General features: G+C 42.5%; 2 protein-coding genes across 2 annotated transcripts in view; one reads left to right on the top strand and one right to left on the bottom strand.

Annotated features, from left to right (window-relative positions):
• The window catches only part of nt5dc1 (5'-nucleotidase domain containing 1), a 51493-nt gene that overhangs the window by 1994 nt on the left and 22579 nt on the right, over positions 1-26920 (top strand). Inside the window, exons 4-7 of the mRNA XM_070849399.1 lie at positions 115-224; positions 355-434; positions 517-598; positions 24981-25155. Of these exons, the coding sequence (XP_070705500.1) occupies positions 115-224; positions 355-434; positions 517-598; positions 24981-25155 (447 nt within the window). The remainder of the gene's footprint in view (positions 1-114; positions 225-354; positions 435-516; positions 599-24980; positions 25156-26920) is intronic.
• On the bottom strand, positions 706-6793 carry col10a1b (collagen, type X, alpha 1b). The gene is made up of 3 exons (XM_070849397.1): positions 6707-6793; positions 6054-6183; positions 706-3141 (listed from the first exon to the last, which is right to left on the bottom strand). Exons 2-3 carry the CDS (start codon positions 6166-6168, stop codon positions 1286-1288), a joined length of 1971 nt encoding a protein of 656 aa, XP_070705498.1. The 5' UTR covers positions 6169-6183; positions 6707-6793; the 3' UTR covers positions 706-1285.

Genomic DNA, 26920 nt, shown 5'->3' with positions numbered 1-26920 from the left:
GCTGCGTGAAATGTATTTGATCTGCTGTACTAAGTTCCTTTGTCAAAGTCCTAATTTTTTTCACAGACCTTTTAAAGTGGAATAATGCAAAAGTCTTATTTCTTGCTTGATCAGAGCGACACATGGAAGCAATGACCTTAGCACAGAAGAGATCATCAAATATTATGGTCCAAAAAGGGAGTGGAAGCACTTCAACAGCCTCAGTACCTCCTTCACAAGATCTGGTATAATGTTGATATTCATCTTTATTACCTAATACCTGTACGCTACTGGCACTTAAGTAGGAAAATTTGCATTATGTGGGATTTTTTCAGATTTCATTGATTTACTTATCTTTTTGTTCGGTCTTTGCAGCAAAATACTACTTCTATGACAACTACTTTGATCTGCCCGGGGCTCTCCTCTGTGGAAGAGTTGTGGACATGTTGCACAAGGTAATTCTTGCTAAGGTACGGTTTCATATTAATGTTTGAGATTGAAAAACATTGTAATGTAACTTTTTGTTTTTGTGAATAGCGAGGACATGAGGTGAATTCCGACTTTTGGAAAGACATGGTTGCTGCCATCGACCACAATTACAACACATCTGCATTCAAAGGTATGCCTTTTATTCCAAAGTAGCACACATTTTAGTTTACTGCTTATGTCAAATGTCAAGGATATATACTGTAAAGAACAACACACACACACAATACACAGAGGATATTTTCTTTTTCAAACTAGAACTTTTATTCTGTATTTTGGTCAGTAATTGGTACATAACTTAAGACATCCAATGGGACATAGTTGTTGCAGTTTGAATTTGTCATTCTGTGTTGTTGCTGATCACAATGCTTGTGAGAATGTGGTGATCTCTAATAACATACAGTATAACAGTTTTGCGTGTCTTTTGTATGTATATTACAGGACAATTCTTAAACAACAGACATTAATAAAAACAAACACAAATAAAAGACATGCTGTAAATGTTACAGGCAGTTCTGAAGCACCACTTAAAATATCTTCCAATATTGTTTCATGTTTCTTAAAATTGCAAAGGCACGCACATGGTGAACTGGGGAAAGGGATCAATTTGAAGCCATATATTTAAAAATGTTACTAGTTATTAATACCTCAAGATGAAGGCTTTTTGAGTATTGCTAAGATTCAAATGAGGCAACTTGTACAATTTACAACTGTATTTTTCTTTAATCTACAATTTCAATCAGGGTTTTTGTAAACTGATCTGTATCTCGAAGTAGTTCAATATTTTGTATGATTTTGAGGTTTACTTGGATTTGTGAAATCACGTTGAGGCAATCAAGAACCCAGAGAATGCACAGTGAACATTATCTGCTGCAAATATACCATTACTCTCCTCATCAGGGACCTGGACATAGACTCTGTCACCAGGATGCAGCATAAGAACAGTGCTGCCTGACATCTGATCCAGGAAGCCCTTGTTGTACTCATCATAAGTGAAAAGAACTGGCTCCTCATTTTTGTAGAGGGCCACCAGTGCATTGGCACCATTGACATGTACATGATAGCTGAAATAGTAGAGGCCTGGGATCTGGCAGGTAAACACACCACTGTGGGGGTCATAGTGGTTCTCCCCATTGTACAGAACCAGGTCGAACTGAACAGGGTTTGCAGCTTGAGGGTAGGCCCTGGTCAGCACAGCACTGAAGGCAGACATGGGGGCCTTCATCATTTCATGAGACATTACAACCTCATGGGACTTGATTGGCATGCTCTTCTCATGGTGGTAAACCACCTCTCCTGGGGGGCCTGGTGGACCAGGAGGACCAGAAGCGCCTGGAAGACCATCATGACCTCTAGCACCTGGAATTCCAGGTGGACCCTGAGGACCAGAAATTCCCTTGGCTGTGATGCCAGCTGGGCCAGGTGGGCCTGGAAGACCTGGATGGCCCTTAAGCCCAGAGGGACCTGTTGGACCGGGGGGTCCACTTGGTCCCATGGGTCCTGGCCTTCCGTTTTCACCACTTTTTCCTGGTGCTCCTCCGGGGCCTGTGTGTCCTTTTGGTCCTGGGGCGCCATTTGAACCTGGAAGTCCTGAAGCACCAGTATGGCCTGGTGCACCCTTTGCACCCTGAGCACCATTATGACCTGGAAGTCCTGCGGGACCTACTGCGCCAGGGACACCTGGTTTCCCAGTGAAACCCTGAGCTCCCTGCTCACCTTTAGCTCCCCTTGGGCCTGGTGCACCTACCATACCTATGTCGCCTTTGGGGCCTACTGGGCCTCCCTCACCCTGGAATCCTCTTGCACCCTGTGGACCAGCTGGGCCAATAGGACCTGGAGCACCTGGTTGACCAGTAAAACCAGTTGGGCCTGGCTCTCCTTTCTGACCAGTGGTCCCAGGAGTACCAGGGGCTCCTCTGCTACCTGGTATTCCAGGTTCACCTGTTTTGCCAACGCCTGGCATGCCAGGAGAGCCTGGCTGACCAGCAGGACCCTGTGGACCTTTAGCCCCCATAGGCCCATGCATACCTGGGGTACCATTCTGGCCTGGTTTCCCTGGTGATCCTGTGCCTGTAGCCCCTGTGTGACCCTTTGGCCCTGTCATACCCATTGGCCCAGGAGCACCATCTCTTCCTGGCATGCCACTCTTACCAGGTTCTCCAGGATAGCCAGTAGCACCGGGTTTACCAACTCCAGGTTTGCCTGGCATACCAGCTGGGCCCATTGGTCCAACTGGGCCTGATGGCCCTTGAACACCAGGAACTCCAATACCTCTCTCTCCTTTCATGCCAGGAATACCAGGAATACCAGGATGTCCCTTTAAACCAGACTCTCCTCTTGGTCCCATTGGTCCAGGGATGCCAGGTCCTCCAGGTTTTCCAGCAGAAGAAAATCCAGCAGGTCCAGGTGCTCCAGGTGTACCATGTTGACCCCTGGCACCCATTGGTCCAGTTGCACCAGGTGCACCTCTCTCACCAGGGAGACCAGGGCTACCTGGTTTTCCAGGGCCACCTGGGGAACCAGGTTTACCTGCCTGAGAATAGCCAGGGGATCCAGGAGCTCCTGGTGGGCCTTGTGGTCCAGTATGTCCTACACCACCCTTTCCAGGAGGTCCCGCTGGTCCCATTGGTCCTGGTTCACCTGGAGGACCTTGGGGACCTGGCTGGCCTACAACGGCTAGGAAATACAGATACAGGTGGTGTAATTATTCATGTAATATGATGCATATGTCATGATGTCATAATGTCACTAGTATCTTTGTTAGATCAATTTGGCGCGGTTAGATGTCGATTGCTGATTTAGTTTGAACATGCAACCATTTAATAGACAAAATCATATCCTTGATTGGGAAGTGGAAATGACAAATGCTTTAAAATGAAGCCATATGCACTCCATTTTAGTTTGTCTCCACAGTCCTTTACTTATTGTGGCCTTTGAATGGATTGAGTAAGATGCTTCCTTGGTCCTTGAATAACCCAGAGTTGGGTATTCTCCATAAGACCACAGCCTGAACACTACTCCCTATGATTGTAGGGTGGGTTGTGGAGAGAGCACTCTCTTTTTTCCCAGGATAGTCTTCACAGGACCACTGGTCTGAGGTGATGTTCTCACCAAGCTTATGTCTGCTGGCGCAGGACCCAACTCACCAACTGCTGTGCATCTCAGTTCAAATTGCCCGCACTGTACTGCACCCTTTAATTTCCTGCACTCATCATAGCCATGAATGTATAGTTAGTGGTCTGCAAGTTGTCAACATTACTCTGATGCATTTCCTGCCACACAGTGTTTATGGGCAAGGTCAGTGAGTGTATGTATGCAGTAAATTAATGTATAACATCAGTCTGTTATTTTAGTGAAAGTTATTGCTCACTATATTTATCATTAAAGTCAGCATTCGAGTAAATCTACTCCGTAAGACCAACATTTGGCATTGGAAGGCTTGTCTTTTCTGTGTTTTTTTGTCTTGTGCTTTTATTGCTATTTGACAGTAGAGAGATGGCAGGAAATGAGAGGACAAAGAGATTGGGAATAACACTCAATAAAGTTCCCTGGCTGGAGTCCAGGAAACTCAGTGCCTTAACCCCTAGGCCAAAAGGGCATCCAGTTGTTTTCACTCTTGAAGTGTTTGTCAGGATTTTATTGTACTCTATTTGTGAGGGATGGCCTCCAAAATTAAACATACATGTTGCCATTTGATGGCTAACTAGATGACTGACTCGTTAGTTTAGTTTAATTTACACAGCACAAGTGTAAAATTAGATATATCTTTAATTTGTTACAATGGAATACTTAGATATTATATTTCTAAGCCTATACATAAATTATAATTAGAATAATTACAATAAGAATATAGGTACCAAACAGATATTGCAATAAAAGTATGAGCCCAAAAACCCTTTCTCATCTACCAGGGCTTTAAAATTAAAAAGAAAAGAACAATCTTATATTTTTTAACTGTGCATCTCCAATAGCATTGATAGTGCTCTCCTTCATACACCATAATTCTGGACACTTCATTGCCAAAAGAGAAGTGCGACCTGTCAGAGAATCAGATCCAATGCTGTTGGTCTCTCTTTTGAAATATTTGTTGTGTTTTGAGGGGAAATGTTCTGACAAGGCTGTCATTTTCGAGCCACATAGCCACAGCCATGCCTGAAATCCCACAGGGGATGTTTGTGCCAGAAGTGGACTTTTTGGCAGCGAGAGACACCACAAACTGGAGGTGATGATACTGGCCACAGTAGCTGACCCAGGAGCCACACCACATCTGACCTGCAAAGTATCATTCTGCTTAGAGTCAGCATACTTTCTATATACATTGCCAATTTTGTTGCCTTCAATCAACACCCCCTTAGTTGGAGTACTCTGTAATTCTTTTCTTACTCACTGTCCTTTATAGTGGAAAAACTGGCTCCATTACCTCACTACAGAGTGAACCCTCAGTAAATTTGCTTTGGTTTCTTTGTTAGATTCAGTTTTTGAGCTTGTGATCATTTGTCTGCACATTTTGTGTTGTTTTTTTTTTCTTTTCAGTCTAATTGCGTGGTGTGATTTCAATACCATAAAAGTAGTTTGTTAGGGTGTGCCTGCGACGTGGTAACAACATCTGGTTTGGAGATTTGTCAAATTTCAACTCTCATTGTCAGCTAGCTTTTCTATTTTTATGTGGAGGCACACAGTCAAACCACATCAGAACGTCTTCAAAAACAAAAGACTGGAGACATAAATTCTTAACTGTTGAACACAAAATTTGAATCACTGTTTAGTTGGAATATGAAATATAGTTACATCGTGACCACTGCTTTGGTGGGTTTTTATGACACATGCAAAAATGACCGTTTTCTTCTTCAGCCTTTATTTATTCAGAGCACAAGTGCTCTTTTACAGCTGTACCCCACCTCACACTTATACACATTCACAGCAGCTCAGCCCGTTCAACCTCAGCCTGCTGCTCTCAGCCAATGAGACGTTGCGCTGAACCCGCTGGGTATGCACCTTAATGAAGGAGGGTGGCATTTTGGCAGTCTTATTCACTGATATCCATGAGCCAACAGTCTGCCAGGTTGCATAAGAGGGGCTTGTAGTAGTGTCGACAGTAATGACATTTAGGATAATGACTGGAATTAAGAAATGTGTCTTATTTGTCACTAATATTTCACTATGCTCCTGCTTTGTAGCTTTTTAGCATCTTGTGTTATAATTCAAAGTCTGTAGCATACGTCACATAAATTCCACCCTAGGTGTAACTTGTCATCTGGCGCTACTTTGCAGTTTAATTTGTCGAAGTGTGTTTTTAATAGTTTGGATTACGGCGCTGACACAGTCTCACAGCAGTTTCACTGTGCAGCCTGCAGGGAATCGAAATAAACAATGGTTTGGCTGGAGTGGATTATACTAAACATAGATGCAGGCAATTTTTCTATTCCTGCTAATTTCCCCAAGATGAATTTGAACCATATGCATTCATGTAAAATGCAGAATATCCTCCCATCACCACGTTGTCATTATTGTTATTATAGTAAAAAGTTTTTACACGACCAGTGCTGGTGAGAGAGAGAGAGAGAGAGAGCATACAGTTTGTGACTTACCATGACTCTTGACGGGGTAAGGAGCCTTGCTCACTTTTTGCACGTGGTACCTCTGAGGGGTGGCCTCAGCCAAAGCTAGGAGGACGAGGAAAACGCTTGTTACCCTCAGATCCATCTTGTGAAGCTAAACCTGCAAAGACAGAATCCATGAATGAGTACAAGCATTGGTGCTCCTTTTGTCTCTAGTGACGAGCGGCTGCCAAAAGACCATGATGATCTAACGATCAGTGGCATGGCACCTGTGTAGCTGCTCCTCGCTGACACCCAACAGTGAAAGTGAAGTGTGGTTGGTGCATCAGTTAATTTCAGAGTCAGGGTGATGTAATAGCTGCAAATGTGTGTCCGAATCTTTCTTTTCTAAATGGGCACCATCTTACTTTTCTGTTGTGAAACCTTAAAAAGATTTTTTTTAAATCTAAAACCAATTTTTTCTGAAGCAAAAATAAATAAAAAAACTCTCTTTATATCTAAATAAAATCAGTCTCGGGCACAAAATCTCTCCCAGTGTAAACCCAGCCATGGCACATGGCTCATTACACTTGAAATGCCAGCAACCATCAGAGCTGCGGCAGCAACCGTCCTCTCAGTGGGAGCCAGGCTGCAGTTGGGTATCCCCTATACACTAACCTGGAATTGGAAAAAAGCCACCTTACCGGGAAGGTTTACGCTCCAAGGAAACAGTGGGGGGTCAGGAGGCTGCTGTCCCAGTGCGGCGCTGTTATATCCTTAGTTGTGGAGTCCGTTTGTCTGAGTGGCAGCTGCTGCTTTCCAGGGCACTCAGCTCAAGGTATTTATACCGAGCCAGTCTCCAGCAATCATGGAGGATCTACCTCGCGTGGTAGGCCCTCCCTGCTCTGATGTCATTTTTAATGACGGGTGCCATGTCCTCAGGAGGCCTGCCACTTCAGGGTGACTGTCCTCCCTCTTCTCCCTGTCTCCTCTTTTCTTCTGGCTCTCTCTGTCTGTATGGAGCAGCATTGAGGGGGTTTCTGTCAAACTTCCTTTGGGTGACAAATTACTTTTTTGATTCATCATTCTTGAGTGATCTGCAGTTCAACGTGTAGCAAGTGGTTGTGCAGCTCTGTATTTGCACTTTTATGTTTTTATTAAACTTGTCCTTTTTAACTGGTCCTTTTTTAGCCCGAATTAGCATAATAACTGCACAAACACCGGTGTTTATTGCTAAAAACATCAAATTACTGACCAAGTGGCTCGTGACAGGGTGTTTGTCTGGAAAAGTAAAGATTGTGCAAGTCTAACAATATTTTCCTCCAGTCTGAAGACTCTGTACTTGTGAGGCTGTGGTAGACAGTGTGTACCAGACAGCTATTTTCTGTCAATTTTGGTTCAATCCTAAATTACACTCAGGTTTTAATGAATGCTTCTTTCTTTTTTATCTGTAATTTCTGGGTTTGGGTTTGAAAATCAACGGGCAACTTTCAGTAACTTAGACGCATTTCTTAACTCACCACTAACTTGATTTATGTTCACGTTTAAATTTCACATAGTAAAGCCTATCGTGATGCTGGCAAGTTTATGTCTGAACGTCGTCTCTGTGAGTTTTACCAAAGGGTGTGTGGCTTGCTGAGGACGTCCACAGTGCAGCTTGGGGGCACCAGGAGGCAGAAGTGAGTTGCTACCTGTTTCGTCCTCTGAGGAGCCTCTGGTGTTCAGCTGTAAATGTACCGGAGGGCTCACAGTTGGGAATGTGTGCGTATATGTCGTCCCTTTTCAAGGGTTTAATCATAATGATAATTTTTTTTAATACATACTTTACATGAGACAGAGACACTGCTATGGGGCATTCAACATGAAATAATAATATGAAAAAGAAGAAAATAAGACAATAACAAAACTAATAAAGTATATAGCAGTCCTGACTGGTTCAGTCTAATACATCAGTGTTTTGGAAAAGCCTCTCTCTCCCTGTGCCTGTATCATCTAAACTGCCAGCGTCTCAGTGACCGCAGATGAGCGCTCAGTGAGCCGTGGGCATCTTTGGTAAACTCTTTGAGTTAAATGACAGAGCAGTGTGGGGGTGGAGTTGACATTTAACAACTTTCTAAGCTGCAGATATGCCACTACATCTCACCATGAAAGTGGCTGCTACCGCAGTGAGGCATGGCTGCTTTTTATTTCACTTGGAACTTTTTTTTTTTTTTTTGGGATCATTTTTTTTTCTTTGCCAGAATTAATGCCTCCCCGTCTAAATCAGGCCACTGTGAGGTTTAATGTAAAGGCGTACTTAGAATCACATCCTGTTTCTGGGTAAGCCTGCACTGTGCAGTGGCAGTGCATAAACATGTAATTAGATTTGGAGATGTACTGTATGGAAAGCAGCACAGCCCGACCATGGTATGGAGCCTTCTCTGTGTTTTCAGTCACCTCCTCGTGGCAGGGTGGGTGGTATTTGTGGGGAGGGTCTGCTGCTGTAACCATTGTTTTGACCCTCCTCACATCTTAACATTCTGCTGCTGTGCTCCAGACGTGACTCAATGCTCCTGCAGTGGCTTTAATTAACTCTGCTGATGACAGGGGTTGTCCCCCTGCATGCACAGCCTCTGTTTTCCACATCATTCTGAAACAATGCACAGTATATGCTTTACATGAGTGTGTCTACGTGGATCTGAAGAGATGTATTTTGCATCTTGGTCATCCTTGGGGAGAAGATCCCACATGGCTTACTGTTTTAAATAATGTGTTTTTCATTTTTTGAATACTTGCTTTTAATGAATGGGTTATTTTGCTCCTCTTTGGCAGGGCTGGTAGTTTAATAGTTTTATAACACAGATTGTACTAAAGGAGTGAGCGTAGCCTCTGTTACACCTGGCCTAGGAAAAGCGAAACCAATGCTGAGGAGCCTTAAATGTGCATTCTTTTTAATGGCCAGCAGGGGGCAATTCTACTTTTTTCTAAAGCAGCTCCAACTGCATCGAATGAGAAAATGACCCTAGTCTCACTTGATTTCTAACCTCAGTAAGCATTTTCCTAATGTGTTAACAGTCTCAGTCTGAGTTTTAAGCCTTCTTTAACACACCGTGATGTTCATTTAGTAAATTATGGTCCTGTTAAGAGTAGAATCGATGATAAAGCTTTAGGCTATAGGTGTGCTTTAGGCTACCGTGTGACTAACCAGTCGTGACGAGTCATGCCTAAATCTAACCAATCAGAGGCACATTACTCCTAAATCTTTGGAAATCAGAGACAGGTCTTTGTGAAATGCAGGTGGGAAAAAAGCACTCCTGTGTCACTTCTGGTTGTAAAAATCCAATGTTTTTGAGGCCTCAAGAAGGTAGTCCACAAATCAGTGGGTACATCCACTACAGTCTGTGTTTGAGGCTAGTAATTATTTAGTACCTGAGTTTTGGTACCAATACTAAAACTATTTGAGTATGTCACTTTGTCATTTAGAAAAAAATAAACGCTTAAGAGAAACATTTTTGTTAGGATCCATTAAACCTACATGGTGGTCATTTTTTTGACCATTTGGAGCTGTAACACCCACCCCACCCCCCCACAAAGGCAACAGTAGCATATTAGGACCAGCATCGTGTTTGTGTCAACCTGATGAATACAGCTCCAATGTTCCCTGTCCTTTTAGCTCTGTTTTGGTCACCAACAGAAGATATCTGTCTCTTCAGCTTCTAAATGTTCCACTCTGTTCACTACTGTGTACAGTAGTTTATCAGAGCCTTCAGAGTGGAAACAGCAGCCTGCTGCTGGACAGAAGACTGAAGAGAACTGAGACTGTCTCAGCCTGGTTAACGACCTGAAAGATGCTGAAGAGACACTTTTCACATTACATTATTGCAACTTTTAAATTTGGTTATTACAGAAATTTGACCAAGATATGAACTGAGCAGGACATGTTACAAATTACAAATGAAAAATATATTACAAATTGAAAAAAGTGTTTCTGTTTCTACGAGAAAACTCTGCTTCTAAATCACCTTAAACATATCTAATAACATCCAGATTAACACATTTCTCACAGTAACCGCATAATTTCTGATGTCATGGTTTTGTTCCTGGCATGGCTGTACAGTATAGAGTTTGTAATCCATTTACACTTTATTTGTCTGTTTTTAGGCTGGTTTGTCTCCATTTGGTGCCAGAGATTTAAGGATATCATGGTGCCTGAGAAAAAGAAGAAAATAATTGCAGGTTGATGTGTCTATGCCAGATGGCAAGAGTGGAAAGCAGTAGCTAAAGATAGAGTGTTTGAGCTGGGAAGTGACGGTGCTCAGATTTAACGTTTTAATAAACCAAATATGCCACTAAGAGGCACTTGGAGCTTTATGAATGGAAGGACTGAAGCTGGACCTCCTGGCTGAGTGTTAGCTGCAATTACAGGGACCCAAAGACAAAAATCATGGTTGGAAGTTTGACCAGACTGAGGCTGACAGCAATTGAGAATAGCAACCAAAAGCCGTCCCTGCGTCCTTCTGGATTTTCTTCTTTTCCTCATCTTGACAAAATCTTGCCCAAGTCATTAAGAAATTATGGAAAGGTTGGTCTCATGAGAAAGAAGAATTAAAGCCAGAGACGTAGAATTTCTTGGTTACCAAATCAGATTTTGTTCTCGTTTTAGGATTTATTTTAGGAGCAGGTAATGGGTTATTTTAAAGCCAATTATCTCAATCAAAGCCGGGTAAGTGCCATAATGACCAGTGCTTTTCATTGTTACTGTGCTTCCCACACCAGCTCATAATCAGCAGCTTTTACTGGAGTGGTGTTGCAATCTGTCAGTCCCAGCAGCTAGGATCTGTAACGCTCTTACACAATCGTATAACTTGGTTTGATGCATTATGTTGTATATTTCATCTTTTCTTTTTTCTTTTTTTTTTACTGCATGCTCTTATGAGAATCTAGAACCTGTTCTGCAATTGGAAACGGGTCTGTGCTTCTATGGTTCCTGCACTGGGAACGTGTTCATTTTACAGTCCACTGAAGCTCAATGGGACAGTGTCACTTTCTACTGCTGCTGTGATTCAACCATTTCTGTTAGACGCCTGTTGTTTGTTGCATCAGACATTTGCACTCGTACTATTTCTAGTCATGGTGTAGTCACCTCACATTCCTTCCTCATGTCCTCCAGTCCTTTGGGTGGCAGAAGACTCAGGCCTGCAGGCTGACTGACTGACTGGGAGGTGGTGTTAGTGGTGGGAAAAGGTGTTTGAAGCCAAACCCGACATCTTAAACAGATCCAATGCTATTATGTTTATGTTTTTCTGGAAGAAGCATCTGTATTTACCAAATTTAGCTCAAAATAGCTATGGTGCACAAAGACAAAAATGGAAAGGGCTCTTTCAGACACCGTATTTAAGAGTCCTCTGTACATTTTGTATTGATTTTGAGACGCTATAGAGATTTAAAAAGAGGCACAGAAGGGGAAAATGTGATTGGAGTTTCTGGTTGAAGGGTGGAGCTGTACTGACCCATCATCGAAGGGTCAGTCATTTGACAGTGCCGTTGTGTTGTTTTTGGATTCCTTTTACATTCCTTTCACACTCCTCCTTGATTCTCTCGACCGAATCAAAGGTGATCACTCCGAAACATGTTGTTAGCTAAAAAGTCCACTGTCCCCAAACCTTTCTCTGAATTGAAATGAACATAGAATTGGTGAAGACAAACGGATCATCAGCCCCGTATCACAAAAGTACACTCCTCGTTAAGATTAATAAAAAATCTATACATTTACTGTGTACAAGTATCTCATCCACAAAGCACTGGAGGTTTATATGCATCACAGCTGAAAGCGCAGAGCTCACAGCAAGCTCGTATTCATTGCAGCAATAATTATCAAATTCAGGACAAAGTCATTTTAAAGATTCAACTGAATTAGATTTTCCTTTTTGTTGGACTAATGAAGGTGAAATTCATATAACTGCAGCTAAAACAGAGTTGGTAAAGGTTAAGCCCATTTTGTGCATTCTTCTTATTCAAGCAAAACCTAACCCTTTATTTAGGAAATCTGTACTTTTCAAACTTGTAAACAGGTGTAGTAGTGTGTAGTGTTTAGTAGTGTGAGTTTTATACATTCATATCTGTCTGTCCACGCACATGTTGACACATGAACTAGTGTTATGTCATTCACATTGCTGTGTTTAGGCACAGTCTCCGCTGGTTGCAAGGCCAAAGGCCAAAGCAACCAACCACAAACCGCTGCTGTATGTATCCTCACATGGTGCCATAATAAACCTTTTTGAAACTGGACTTCAATGGCTTATGCTACAATAATCTAATAGAGCATCAGTGAAATAGGGAAAAGTAGCCCCAAAAGAATTCCCAGTAAATGTTTGTTGATTTTGTAGTGGGAGCATTCATCATTTCAGGAAGACTGAGAACTGCTTATTTCAAGGATAAACATTTGGATGAAAGCAGAATAAACAGACAGGGATATCTTGTTCTGTATCTGTTTCTGACAAAGTCACTGACTATATTCAGGTTTAACATGTCATGAACTTCACAGTTTTCCAAAAAACACAATCTCAAACCTAGAGATTATCTTCTGGCCAGAAATGTTGATTGTTTTGGGAGCGATGGATCCGCTGTTCTGTCTTTTCCCCTGCGCTGTCTGTGACGCATTTGACCACATTTCTTTTGTAGCATAAACGCTAATGCATCCTGATGCGTCCTCAGCGAGGATGTAACCTCGTCAATGCAGGACGAGATGATTGTTTTGATGGCAGCGTGCCAAGGCCCAAAATGGAGAGGAGAACTGATGTGCAAGGTTGGAGCCGAGTAAAACCAGATGCCTAATCTCAGTTTATATCAGTTCTGAAATGTTCTGGGTTTATTTTAGCTAGGACATACAGAACAGATCTGTCACTTCACTGGCAGCAGAATGAGTATTAATAACACCTTTGCAATAACTGTGCCGAGGGCATAAGTGGTACAGGTAGTAACCAAATCTGAACACAAGTGGTTAGCTGGACACCTTCATGTGCTGGGGGGAGTGGCTTTGGAGGGAGACCTAAAGGGAGGAGGGCGGGTTATATTTTTGGTTGCATACTTTTTAAAACCTAGCTGCTCTTGCTAGTTCCTCCATTGCCAAAGACCCCCCCCCCTTTAACACCCTGTCTACAACAGAAGCATCTCACACTCACCTTTTCTAATCCCGTAATCTTCCGATGGCAGTGGATGGTCAGGACAGAATGTGGGCTTGGCAGGATTTCTTTTACAAAGTTTTTCCAAATATCCGATTATCCGAACGGAGGGTCTCAGATTGTAAAGCCCTCTGAGATTCATTAGTAACTCTGGACTTTATGAGCAAAATTTACTTGACTTGACATTTATTGTGGCAGCAAGGAATCCTTTTAATATCAGACTGGACCTTCTCATAGCCATAAATAGTCTCTCCCAAACCCTGTTGTTTAGAACTTACCATGACTCCACCAGTGAACTCAGGTCCTGATGTATGTATACTGTAATGCTTGAGGAAGTCTTTACGGTACTGTGAACCCAGTGCTTGTCAGCCCCGGTGGCCTGTGTCCTAAAAATACTGGAATATACTGGAATCTGGGTGGATTCTCTTCACCAGGCTGCTCTCCTAGCTCAGGTCTGTTGTTGTTTTTGTCGGTTTAGATTTTATTTTAGGTGTTGGGCTGGGAAGGATCCCTGAGAACCATTCTTAGTATGGTGGGAAGAATGCGTAAGGAAGTTCAGAAGGCCTTGGCTGTTTTTTTTTTTTCTACTCCCAGTATCCCTCAGTGGAAATGAGTAAGGAGTAAGTCACGAATAGCATTTATCGCACAAGTAAAAATATCTCTGGTTTGATTTTACCACAGTTGATGAATAGATAGTGCAAATGGTTGTGAATTTGGAAGTAGTAAAAGCTATTATACCCATTATAGTGGCTTAAATAAGACTCCCAGGGTAAGCATTTTAATCTGTAATATAAAAATGTCATTTTGACTAGTGCAAAAGTTGCTGAATGGTGTTTGTCTTTATATGAATGGCCCAGCATCACAGAAAAAGCAACATCTGGATTCATATCAGCATCTAAATGGATCTAGTTTATCAGCATAGTCATGAAACATTTCACAGCTCCGTACTTCCTCTGTAGCTTTTGGCTGCAGCCAGTTAAAAAAAAAAAAAACCCATCAAAGTATGTGTTGTTTATAGGAACACAGTGAGACTGTGGAAGAATGACACAAAGCTCCGGCACCGCTGTCTTTCAGCAGTGCTGAGACATGTAAACACAGTCTGAAGGTTCCTGCTCTTCCCAAAATGGGGGCTTCAAGTTTCCAAAAGTTACTGCTGGACAGTTTTATGTCCCTCAATCTTAACCTGTTGATACCAACACTGACTGGTATGATTTACAGATTTACTCTGTGCTTCACTTGTGTGGATGGAAAGATGGAAATCTGATTGATTAAGCAAAAAAATGCTAATCAGTGGAGACTTTTTTAGCTGTAGAACCAAGACAAAGGAAGAACCTGAAAGGGTTCAGTTTGCTTGCCATGAACTAGAATACACAATGCGTTGTCAGACCTGTAAAGACAAGGGGCCACACTTCAAGGTGAAAAGCTGGCCATCATTGCTTCCTCCTGACTCCACCACACTGCCTCCTCAATCTCTCTCCAAAAACTCTGTGTACCATCATGTCTGTAGACTCAATGCAATGAATTTTACAGATGGTGATAAGGGCACACACTTTCAGATACCCGTTCTTTAAAGGGGCTCATGGTTTTGCACATGGTTTTTAACTTTTAAACTTAAAAAACAGGGCCCAGATTTGAAAATATCTGGGCCATGAATGACCCTTTAAGGGCCCAGGCACAGCAGGATTTATAAAAGCTAAATTTTACCACAGTTTGTGAATTAGCTCACCTGTGTTTTATAACTTGCATTTTAGATCAGGTGTGCACTGTTGAAACATGTCTGAGTGGACAAAATGTGTACAATTAACCAGCCTGCATACTGTCAGAGCCAGGAACTGATTTTACACTGAGTACTTTTTAAAACCACTGGATTTGGTTTGGTTGCAAACATGAAAAATATAAAAGCATTTTATTAGCAATATGCACATGTGTGTTTCAGCTGTTAGTTTGAAGTCAGTGATCATCAGAGCAACTGAGGAAAAGCAACGCCTTATTTTCTCACTAAACTAGGGGACAACTTTGGTGAAGGGACATGTGCGCTGGTTTTATGGTAATCCAGCAAATCCAAAATAAGATGGCTTTAAAGTCAGCAGTTTCATTTCAAACATGGTATTAAGCTGCAAAAATACCAAAATGCTCTCATCAAATCCACCACATCTCCTACCACTCATTCACCTCAGCGTCCACTGCTAAATTGACTGCTGAATTTGTTTAGCTCCACATAGAGTAAAGGCTCTGACCTTCCTATGTCTGATAGCCGTGGAGGATGCTCCTTTGACCATAAAGCTGTGGTTTGCTGCTTGATTCTCCTCCTGCACAATGAAATCCCTTTGCAATTTAGCAAGGTTTTCCCTAAATCCCTGTCTTTTAGGCAACCCGCTTTTGTAAAAACAGGTTACCGACCGGTAGTCTACATTGTCACTGCCCATTATGGAAATCTTCATCTCATTTGAAACTTGCATCTCCATGGTGATTCTACTTTTGTCACAGCAGATGTTTTTCTATACGTTAAAGACACGACTGTCTTAAATGACCTTGTCAGGAAGGGAGTTTGTACATGTGTCACTTGAATGTTGACATAGCAACTGTATCCATGTTTTTACAGCTTCATGAAGATTTAACTTAGTAGATGAAGTCATCCATTCCACAAGCCTTTGACCTAAATTAGTGCAGAAAGTGGTAGTTAATTTGATGTCTTTGTTTGTATTTTAAATGTCCCACACCACTGGCTTCATGAGGTCTGCGTATAAAGGGATGAATAATGGCTGTTGTGTAGAAATGGTATTGTCTGAGATGATTTAGTTGTTAGTTGTTTGACAGTGAGTGAGTGAAATGAAGGGCTGCCCTTCTTTTCATCAACTAGCACCAAAAATAGGCTCGCATGATTAAATCTTCTCTGATACTCCCCTACAGACCGGTCTAACAGATGATATACTGTACTTTTAGAAGTATATCATAAATATTTTTGCTGTAACTCTGGCAAAACTGAGCTGACTTCCCTATTACAAGAGTCAATGAAAACGAGGTCGACTAAGATTCTTCTCATCAACTAACGGTTTGGTCGACTATTTGGGGGCAGCTCTAGAAAAAAAGGACCAAAATGGTACCAGAAGCTGTTATGTCCAAGCAGTTTTAATTTTATTAGTCCAGGCTTTGAGTTGCCTGTCTGGACTTGCTGCTTGTCTCCTAAAGGGGTGGGGCAGTAACATGCGACATAGATGCAGGAAATGACTCTATATGTACACCATGTCACTAACAGAGAAGTTAAACAAGCTGTTCTTCAAACACACGGGCCAGACGTGACAATGATACAGCCAGCGGGGGTCTGGCACCGTGTAGCTCCGAGAACACCTCCTTCATTTGTCTAATTTGGGTGAATCAACCCTTTAAGCCCTTAGGGTGAAGGCTTAAAGGGAGATCGGTTTGATGGTTGGTGGGACATGATGGAGATAGATGTTTCTCTCTTTACATTTTGCTGCTGCTGTCTGTGTGTTCAGGAAAGGCAACATTTACCTTCACCCCTCCCGTCTCTGCCTCCTGTCTCTGAGGACAGGGCAACACGTAAACACCACGAATCCACAAGTGATATTTGAATGCCACTTTTCCTCTGTCGGGATGAGTGGCAGCCTATTTTCACGTATCAAATGATCTGTTTGCTATTCGAGTCTCTTTGTTACTCCTTCACAGCTTTGGAACAAATGCATATGCTCCACGTTCAGATGTCACACATCAGGGCGGCGACGTACACTGTTATGTCTGACTCTCTAAATGATGTCGTCGCAACGCCAGTGCTTTGATCTGGCCAATGTTTGCCATCAGATAAGCTGCATTTCTGTTTTGCATGCAGCAATTACACTTTGAGCGTGTTTGTACAGTATCAGATAAACATGAAGTGGTAGCTGGGGTTACATCAGGTTCGCCCAGTGGTGTATATGGATGGCACTGCTGTTTCACACACAAGGATAGTCGGACACGCAGCGCCAATGAATTATATGGTTGGATGTTGGAGGTTGATCTGTAGATTTCAGTCTTCAGGAGTAAGGAACATTGTATTTACCGCATATGAAAGGTCATTTTTGTTCTAACACAGGGAAAACATTGACTTTTTTAACGTAAAACCATCAGCTGATCACATCTTGTCGCATTGTCCCAGTTAAACTTTCAGCGTTAGCATTCATGAAGACATCCGACAGAGTACATGAGATGGGTGAGGCACATGCTCTCCATGTTCATCTCTGGATTGCTGTAGTTTTTGGTCATTGTTTTGTGAGTTCTATTTGTATTTGAGTTCTGTATTATTATTTTGAACAGTTAGAATAAATCTAAGTTGGACCAGTTGCATGAAATTTGTACTTGGCAGTTGTGTCATTTAGATGGATCTCAGTAGGGGCTCAAACTTGGTATCAGGATCAGGGCCAAAACAAAATGGCTTTTTTGGTTGGGCCATCTAAAATCTGGAGATGCAGCATGAGAGCTGTGTCACTTTTCAACAGCTGCTAAAATAAAGCAAAAGCTTCCAAAAAAGCACTTCATCTTTTCGGACCAGCATTTGCAAACCAATACAGTACCATCAATAAGACTTTCTGGAAGTTACTCCACATGCAGCATGTGAGAGCGCTGCCACCGCTCCACCACATGGCCTACAGCAAGCCCAGTCTGCAGCAGCATCCTACATCACACAAACAAACTCGGTAACTGTGACCATGAGACGGCTGTAAACTGCCCGAACAAAAGCCATTTTTCAAAAAGCAAGTCAAAAAGCAAAATATAGAACAAAAAGGATGGTAATTCTTCTAAGATCCAATTTTTTGACGAGTGTGCAGGTGGGATACACTTGTGAATTAACTGACGAGGCTAAAAACAATCCAGGGCAGTTGAAAAGTGGATCTAAAAGTCGTCGTCTCCCCACATGTATTGTCTGCTAAGACTCCTGTGTAAAGATGACTCTCAGCATGCTGCTGGTGGCCTGATGGTAAGCTATTGTTTATGGAGATTGCACCTTGAGATGGGAGGATCACGCATCACCGAAGTACCATAAAGCCCCTATGATTAAAAGGAACCTGGCCAGACTTGCTCAGGGTTTTTACACATTCTGCTTTCAGTGCTTTCTTTATTCTTCTGTGAGAATCAGCCAAGATGGACATATCTAGATATTTGAGTTGAAGGGCCATTTAACTTCTGGGTTTAACTATGCTTGAAATGTGCTGGGGTATTTTCAGATCAGGCGTTTGTTTTTCCATATATTTTTGGTTGTTTCTCCATGCATTAAGGTGCAGAAGTGAATAGGGTTCTGTGAGGGTTCAGACTTCAAGATATGAACCTAAGATCAGACCTTGATGTATGAATCCTCACAGTTTTCTTAAGATAGCTCTGGCTAAATATAGCTCTGGTTTGGTATAATGACAGATTGCAGTGTCCTTCACGTTTGCTCTGAGGGGAGAGTGACTGTGCAACTGGCGTCACTGTCCCCCACAGTGATCTACACACGGGTGCACAAAAACCACCATCCCTTTTTTTTTTCTCAGCTACCATTGTTCTTTGTGTCGTCTTTTCTCTCTGCTTCAGAAGCATTTTTTTCCACACAGTAGGAAACCTTTGAAAATAGAAATCCTTTAGATAAAGTTTGCCATCTAATCAAAGTTTTAATAGTCTCAGTCACTTATCAAGATATTTCACCATCTCAAGCAGAGATAGCATAAGTGGAATTTCAGTGCTTTTGGTCAATAATGGAATTACTTTTGCAGTGACTAGTAAGAAAGAAGTCATTTGAAGTCATTTTTCCAACAGCTCACTACTTAAATAACCATTTAATATTGCACTTTAACATTCCAATCTACCTATGAACTGCCAAAGAGAGCAGCAAACCGTGCATACTGTATATTCCACCTATATGAATATGAAAATGTCCCACTTTGTGCTCATTCTGATATCATAGCACAACCATTGCACAGAACTAGAATGTCCCCTTTGGTTTGTTTTTAGTTTTGTGCCATTTTTGTTATCACCTCAAGATTCTCCTCCTCTGTCACAGACCAAAAGCATAAATGAAGGACATGATGCAGCAATTTGCGGTCGGCCTGCTAAAAATGGCAAGTCCACAGACAAAATGGCCAGGCCAGTGTTTTCCACGTGGTTCCAACAGGTGCTGGAAAACACAGTTTGTCTAGAGGCCTTTTTAAGAGAAAACACTTGGGATTATAGCTTCCCTTTAGAGGTCCTCTCCGTGTGCCTTATACACACAGAGCTTGATGCTCATTAAGTATAATGAGAAAATGGATAAATGTATATTTTTCCATATTTGTTTTGATAGCCTTTACCTTCCCTGCTCATTAACCGGACGATGAAGAGAGCGAACGAGCCTCTGGATTCGGTCGCCTCATGTCTGGTGTGGCTGTTTGTGAAACGCTCCTGTGCTCTGCCCTAATTTGCACAGCAACTGTTGATTTGTGTATCCTGTCAGGCCCCTTTGATGTGTGAGAGAGATTGAGCTGCTGCCGGCCGCGGTTCACCCTCTGACGCTAGGCAGCTCTCCAGCACACCAGGCCCATAATACAGCCCGCACGGCACATCGCCCAGCCACAGGCCTGCGGGCCCTCGGGGCTCTTCAGTCCTACATTCACAGCCAGGGCCTACAGACACACATTTTACTCCACCACACACACGCTGTAGTAAGCTGGCACCAGTGATGGCCCAAGCAGAGTTTATATATGGGACTCTCTGGGACTTGTAGAATGACCACATGTTATTCGGTCCCAAAATGCACCGCGGCTTTAGCCCGGCCTCTCTAGCCTAATGCCAGACAGGTGACACGACAACATTCGTGCAAATAGGAACTTCTCTTTGGGAGGTTACACCGAGGCCTCATTTGGAGTCACCCAAACCAAACAAACTTCACAAAGTTAGATGGCGCTACCAACTGAAATCAAACATGTTTAACATCCGTTTTGGATGGATCAGGGTTTTACCACCTGTCGCCGCCTAAGCAGTCACTGGATCCAGAAATCTTAATGCAGGTACATGGAGAGCCAAAGTCTGATGTCAGTCCCATTTTAGCCACTGCTCTGTAACTCAGTGCCACTAAGGGGTTTCACACATTGAACTTTGAAACCTATTCCTTTATCTGTATTCTAAAATGATTGAATATCTACAGTAACACAACATGTACCGCTAAAAAAAAACCCTGCAAAGACCTGATTTTGGTACTGAAAGCTCACCAGCAATGGTAAAACAAGGGTTTCACAATACATTCAACCCACGGTCAACGCCAGGTTATGTTTAAAACAAGCTAGTTTGTACTAAGTGTCATCTCAACATGTCCGAAGGCAAACGTTTTCATACCTTTGCCAAGCGGCCATCCTTGAAGGCAGGGCAAAAAGCCAAACAAACTAACTACCTACTCTTATACCAATGGGAATAATTGGCACAGTCTGTCCTCAACCATAGTAGTTGTGTGAAGCACGAAGGAAGAGAGCACAGAGACTTGCACACAAGTAACGTCGTGTTTTATTCAGTGATTCTCTGTCCTTTTATCAGCCAGGGGCTTCTGCTAGTTTCATCCTGCAGCTGCCAGCACATACTGTGTGTGATGTCTATTCCCAGAGCGACTACGGTCGTTATATTTTATGTGCAAAAATAAATTTTTTCTCTCCTGCTAAGTACAGAAATATAATTAGTATAGATAATATAGACAAAGGGCCGAGCAAGGTTATGTTCCAAGGTATTCTTTGTTCTGGCACAGAACCAGTTTATCTGTTAATGAAGCTGATGGTAAAGGGAAGTTAGGCTGAGAGACCTTCCCAATGAGAGGCACACTTTGAGGTGTCCTGCTAGACTAGTGGTCTGTTTCTTATCAGTCTCTACTGTCACCTATGCACAATACAAGCAATACTTTTATTTATGCCTTAGTTTACACAATTATTAATCAATCAACAGCAAGACGCAAATTAGATTAAGAAATCTACAATTATTAAGTGAAGGGCATTGGGTGATTTTTAGTGCTAAAACTGAGGAGAGTTGCTGCACTTCAAAGATTTGGAGGGTATGATTCCTTTTCTGTGGCAACCTTTATCCTTCTTGTGTTTCTTGGTTTGGTATTTGGTAACTTGAAACAAAATCCTTCTCTGATGCAGTACAAGCAGAGTAGACCCTCTCCCTGGCCGCTGCTTCAGCTGTATACTTGGGTGGTAAATTTCTGGTCCGTGGGGAATAAAATAGCTTCTCTCTCCAGCCTGGTATTTGATCAAATGTAACACAAATGATGGTGCCGAGGTCAGTTGTTGTTGCTCTTACACACACACACACACACACACACACACACACACACACAAGTGCGACATGGGATTTTGCTGGCAGGGGAGCTCTCGTGACCTCCCTCAGCTGACCTCCCTGGCTGTGGGTAATGAGGCAGGACAGGCGCTCTGCTGCAGAGTCCCAGAGGAGGAGCAGCCCCACAAACTGAGGGCCAAAATGCTGATGTGTCAACCTGCTGTTTCTGCTTAAGTGAAGGCGTACTGCTCTGTGGATAAAGTTGAAGCTTCTGAAGAAATTTGTTGAAAATCAGAGCCAGATGTCTCAGTCTGGGACTTCTTTCAAAGGTGTGAAAATGATGGATGTCTGATTGAGCTGCCTGCAAACTGCTTGTTTGTGCCTGTCGTCATCTCGTGGTTAGAATGCTCTACTGCCTTCTCAGAGCCCAAAAGAGCTTTTTCCTTCCTCCTGTGTTCCCCCACAGGAGGGCAGCATGTCCAAACATTTTGAACTCTCACTGCAGCGTTTTCATGAGCTGTTTAAATCCACCATCCACATCTCAGGCTCACACAAGAACTGAGTAGTTGTTATTAAGCAAATTTCAGAGGATGCTGTCATTTCTGATGTCATAGGATTTGAAGGCATAGAGCGCAGCTCCAGAAAAAGGAAAACAGACACAACAAGCCTCTAAGTTTCTCTGTGCTGTGCCTGTCACTGCTGCCCTTTTTACTTATTTCATATTTAAGGGTCTACCACAAAGTCAGAAAGCTTGAGGCGCCATAAGATAGAATCCCACTAATGGACAACCAATGCAAACTCCAGAAAACCTCAAACTCTATAGGATTACTTGGATGTTGAGGGAGAGGTCAGAGTCGCTCGGGTCAAGTTCAAGTTTTCCACATGAAGTTAGGGCACCGTGGTTAATCTCATTTTCGTCTCATGTTTAACAGACAAAGAGGTTTTAAGGATTAAAGAGAAATAGGTGTGTTTACTTTGCCCTTTAAGAAACAACAGGTGACATCATAGATGCTATGTCTATATTTTTCTACACGTTCAGGATGTCGCCCACATTGTGTGACCATGCAAGCTGGCAGCTAGGTTGTTACAACCTGCCGTGTAACAACCGGTACTGACTCTTTTACCTCAATTCTGAATACGTTTTAGAAAGCCAGACTTTACAGTCGGTAACAGCTGGTGACAGTTGGTGACAAAATGGGAAGAGAGGGAAGACCTCCCACTCTTATGACTCGAACGCCTTGGTCAGACAGATCCTGAACACGTATTAGCTCGCTTGCTGCAGGCTGTAATGTGTGCATACTAGCAACAGTCACACAGTAAGATATCTTAACAACTAGTTGGTGATGATGCTGTGAAATGTGGTGTGAATATTCATGGTCTCCCCTGAAGGCTTCCCAGTGACTTTGGGTGAACTCCTGACATCGTTTCTAGTTCCACCATCAGATCAGTCACGTCTTTCGTTAGCTTGGAGTCCAAATACCATATTGGTGCATTTTTCCTTTTCGTTGACACTAAGACTCTGTCATGTCTCAAAGTTTGACCCCACAACACGTGAACTTTCTATTAAACAACGCACCTTGGGCTGATCGCGTTATCTTCCCCACACCCACCTTTGATAGGTCTACGGAAATTTCTTCTTCTTGTTGTCGCTGGCCTTGGCATTAAAGTGTTCACGATCTGTTTTTTCTTCTTTCATGCACTTAGACAGACTAGTGGCTCCGCCCATTTCCTGAACAAACATAATTTATTATGCTGATTCCGTTGTCATACTGCTTATTACAAATGCAATAGAATTTGGATTCAGCACTGTCAGTGCAGGTTTTCATGTCACTCCACTGTGAGAAAACACTTCATGTGTCAAGCAAAAAACAGAAGAAGGACACTTTAGGCCGCAGTGTAAACAGAGTCTGACTGTGTCTGTGTGGCTCTGAGGGCCCAGTGATGCTCCTGAGAGGCTGACGTTCTCTGCCAGGGTAAACACCTCAGCTCATGAATACACACCACTCATCTGAACCCTGTCCTGTTTTCCTAAGCCTTCTTTTCTCCTGCTCGTGAAAGAAGCAACGCCACTTCTCACTCCTTGGTTACCTCCTTCAGCTTGAAAGCAAATGTCACGTATAGGTCGCCTAATTTGTCTGTTTTGATGAAGTCGCACGTGTTTAAGGTTGAATTCAAGTTTTGTTCACATCATTAGACCATGCAGTTTCAAAGATACTGCATAGCAGCTCCGCTTTTCAGTGTAACAGGATCACAAAAAAAGTCTTTCCTGTATAAACCCTCAAGATACAATCTTATCTTATTCCCCTCATTACCCAGAAACATTTCACTATTTCGTAACCTAGTATTCACACATGGACAAACATTATGTGTTGCTCAGTATCAAGTGCTCTGTTCCTTACAGTTTATGCTTTATTCATGGGGTTTTTATATTCACGAGGCTTTGCCAAGGACGTTAGTTCAAGAGTTACATTCTGTGATGGACTGGGATTGTGTAACCCAGATCAGAGCACTGAGTGCTGCCATATTTAGCTCTGTACAGTATGCTGACAGGAAGGGCAGATGGGGGCCATCAAAGTGAGGAAAGCCCATCGACAGTGCCTCAGAAGTGGGAAACATGACCCTGAGCTCCCCCTTTACCCCTGTGAATACAAATATGATGGATTAAGCAGAACAACTGCTAAGAAAACACACTCAGCTATTTTACATAATGTGAAACATCTACTGTTAAGTCATTCATTTAGAAGATGCGTTATTGTTTTGTGGTGTCATTTATTACTTTTACTTCTCCTTTCTGTACGCTCTGTTTCCGTCGGACTGATTATATACGTGTATTGGTTCATCTTAACAGCTTGGCCCCACCTGGTTGTGAACGTCACACGTTTGCCAAAGCAGAAGTTAACACCAATCATTTCCGTACATTCACTTAATCACAGATCTGCACTGCGGTGATTGTACTGCAAAAGACAGATTTTGCTCTGAGAGGTTCACAGTTCACAAATGCGGGTGTGACTGGGCCGTAAGGCTATTGGTTGGTCGAGTGTTGGAACTTCCCCGCTGGCCATTGTTCTTTCAAAATAAATAGGCCTGTGGGGACCTGGCAGTGAAGGTGAGATGAACAGGGCAGCACCCGTCGGATGCAAACCTAGCCCAGACATTTCATACGAGGACATTCCACTGATTAAACTCCTAAACTCCTGCAGTTTATGTGGAATACTGCAGAAATGAACATTTATTTCTCTTATTATTTCTCACATTGTAGGCCACTGACTACCACTGACTATCTGTGTAACAATGCGGCCATGATTTAGGGCAATGACTATACACTGTCCAACCATTAGCTGTACTCCACATGCTTGGTAGTGTTTTGGAATTCCTCTGGAGGGATGAATTCTCCCAAACAATATTCTCCCAATTGGTGTTTGCTGATGGTGGAGAGTGATGTCAGACAAAGTTGAACTGTGTTGAGATCATGGTGATTCCAAAGATAGCATATGATTCATTTGTTATACACGTTACAGACCAATAAGGTTTCATCTGTGTTTGTGTCCCCGTGCAGAGGATGCAGGGACGTACTTCCCCAGTGTGAAGAGGGACCCAGGCCGGTACCTGCAGCCCTGCTCTGACTCTGTCAAGACCTGGCTACGCAGCATGAAGAACGCCGGGAAGGTCCTCCTCCTCATCACCAGCTCCCACAGCGACTACTGCAGGCTTATCTGTGAACACATCCTGGGGTAAGACTGCCCACACATGGACCGCAGACCGGCACCTCTCTTTAACAAGACCAGGACCCGGTCTGCAGCGCTGACCATAACAGCCCCCACAGGATTTATAACCGTAACCGTCTCAGTCCAAAGCTGGCAGTTTTTGGTTTTCCCTCAACTCACAACACTCCTCACAGCCCTCTCCATGCCTTCGGTCCTTCTTTGATATGATGCTGTCTCATACGATCGTACATATCCCAGCAGCCTTCAGCAGCCAGTACAGGACATTAATGCTACTTCTTTTTCTCTTTTCCTCTGACTTGATTTGAAAAAGTGCCCATACTTGTCATCAATGATGCTTCATTTATCAAATATAAAATGTAAAAAAAAGAGGAAAAAGCAGTAGTCAGTTTAGTTCTTGGCGGGACCTTGATTTAAGAGTATTTAGAGTTGGGCAGCAGTTTTTCAGTTTTCTCTGGAGTTAGTGGAGACCAAAGCTGAACTACAGGGAGAGTGAGTTCATGACAAACTACTCCAAATGCTGCTGGATGTGTGAGTGGACGGAAGTGACCCTTAACAACTTTATAAGGTAATGATATATCAGATGTTTTTGATTTGTTCTGCTGCAGCCATCTTGCTAAAAAAGAATCAATTAATACAGCTTTAAAAAGTATCATGAACCGCCAGTGGGTCTGCCAATTAAACGCATTTCAGTCAAATATCCTTATTTGGCATGCTATATAATAATAGTAGACTTCATTTATTTAGCACCTTTCAAAACAGACTAAAAACAAATCCAGCTAGAAAAGTGCCCTCATTAGAGTGCAGATCTCCAGCAGGTGATCTCTGCTTGGCCTAACCCAAATCTATAACTACTGTAAGCTTTACAAGATGTTTATTTCACTTTTTATTAAATTAAAATGTATATGTTTGTAAGTTGTTAAAAAAAAAACATATAGTCAAGATGGCGAAAATCAGAAAACAGAAAAACAGGGATTTATTAAAATTCATGTGGTATCGTTTTGGGTATGGAATTTATCTGCAGATGTTCTGGCTCAAAACAAAACCTTTCTATGGATGAGCCGTAACAAAGACAAAGAGCTTTTAAACCTGGCCGAACGCCTTAAAAGTCATCCTCTGGTTTCAAACTAACACAGTTCTTGATCACATGAGGCTCCTACCTGAGGCCAGTTAAGGGGAATGAGGAGTCAGCAGTCAATGACAGTATAGCGCACGCAATAAGATGAATCACCAGCCAAAAATTAAGCTGATCGGTCCAGTATTTTTTGGAGATTAGCCGTGAACAGACAGACAGACAGACACATGCACACACACGATCAAACACATGATCTCCTCCAGACTCACGCCTGGTGGAGATAATTAAAACTCAGAGTGATTCAAATGAGTTAAAAACCACTGAAAATGCACGCATTGTAAGGTACAAAGTTAAAAGATTCAAATGATAAATATGAAATTAAAAACAAATAGAATCAGGTAAATAAGCGGGCAGCTAAAGTAAAACCAGGAAATGCTGTCCCATAAAAGTGCATTTTAAGGAGTGACTTGAAAGAAGACACAGACTCAGACACATCCACATGCTCACAGTTAATCATTGTATAGTTGTATGTGTGCAGCAGCAAAAGGAGTTATTGTCTTGAAAGCTTTTTGCAGTTGAACACTGGCTTTGTTCATTACCGGCCTCCCTCTGGGTGCAGTGCACACTGTGCTTAAGGCTTATGTTTGTAGCCTAAGCCCTGTTATACACTCCATCAAGCAGCAAGAGAGCCTTGAAAAA

Source organism: Pempheris klunzingeri, chromosome 18, assembly GCF_042242105.1.
Source record: "Pempheris klunzingeri isolate RE-2024b chromosome 18, fPemKlu1.hap1, whole genome shotgun sequence".
In the NCBI taxonomy this organism is placed as follows: Eukaryota; Metazoa; Chordata; class Actinopteri; order Acropomatiformes; family Pempheridae; genus Pempheris; species Pempheris klunzingeri.
The sequence above is the reverse complement of the archived record's forward strand: the minus strand, read 5'-3'. Positions and strand labels throughout refer to the sequence as shown.

Excerpts from the sequence above, each read along its gene's own strand:
- col10a1b (XM_070849397.1), bottom strand. The coding sequence starts at position 6,168 with ATGGATCTGAGGGTAACAAGCGTTTTCCTCGTCCTCCTAGCTTTGGCT. Across the intron at positions 3,142-6,053 it reads TTACCCCGTCAAGAGTCATG|CCGTTGTAGGCCAGCCAGGT; the intron begins GTAAGTCACAAA and ends TGTATTTCCTAG.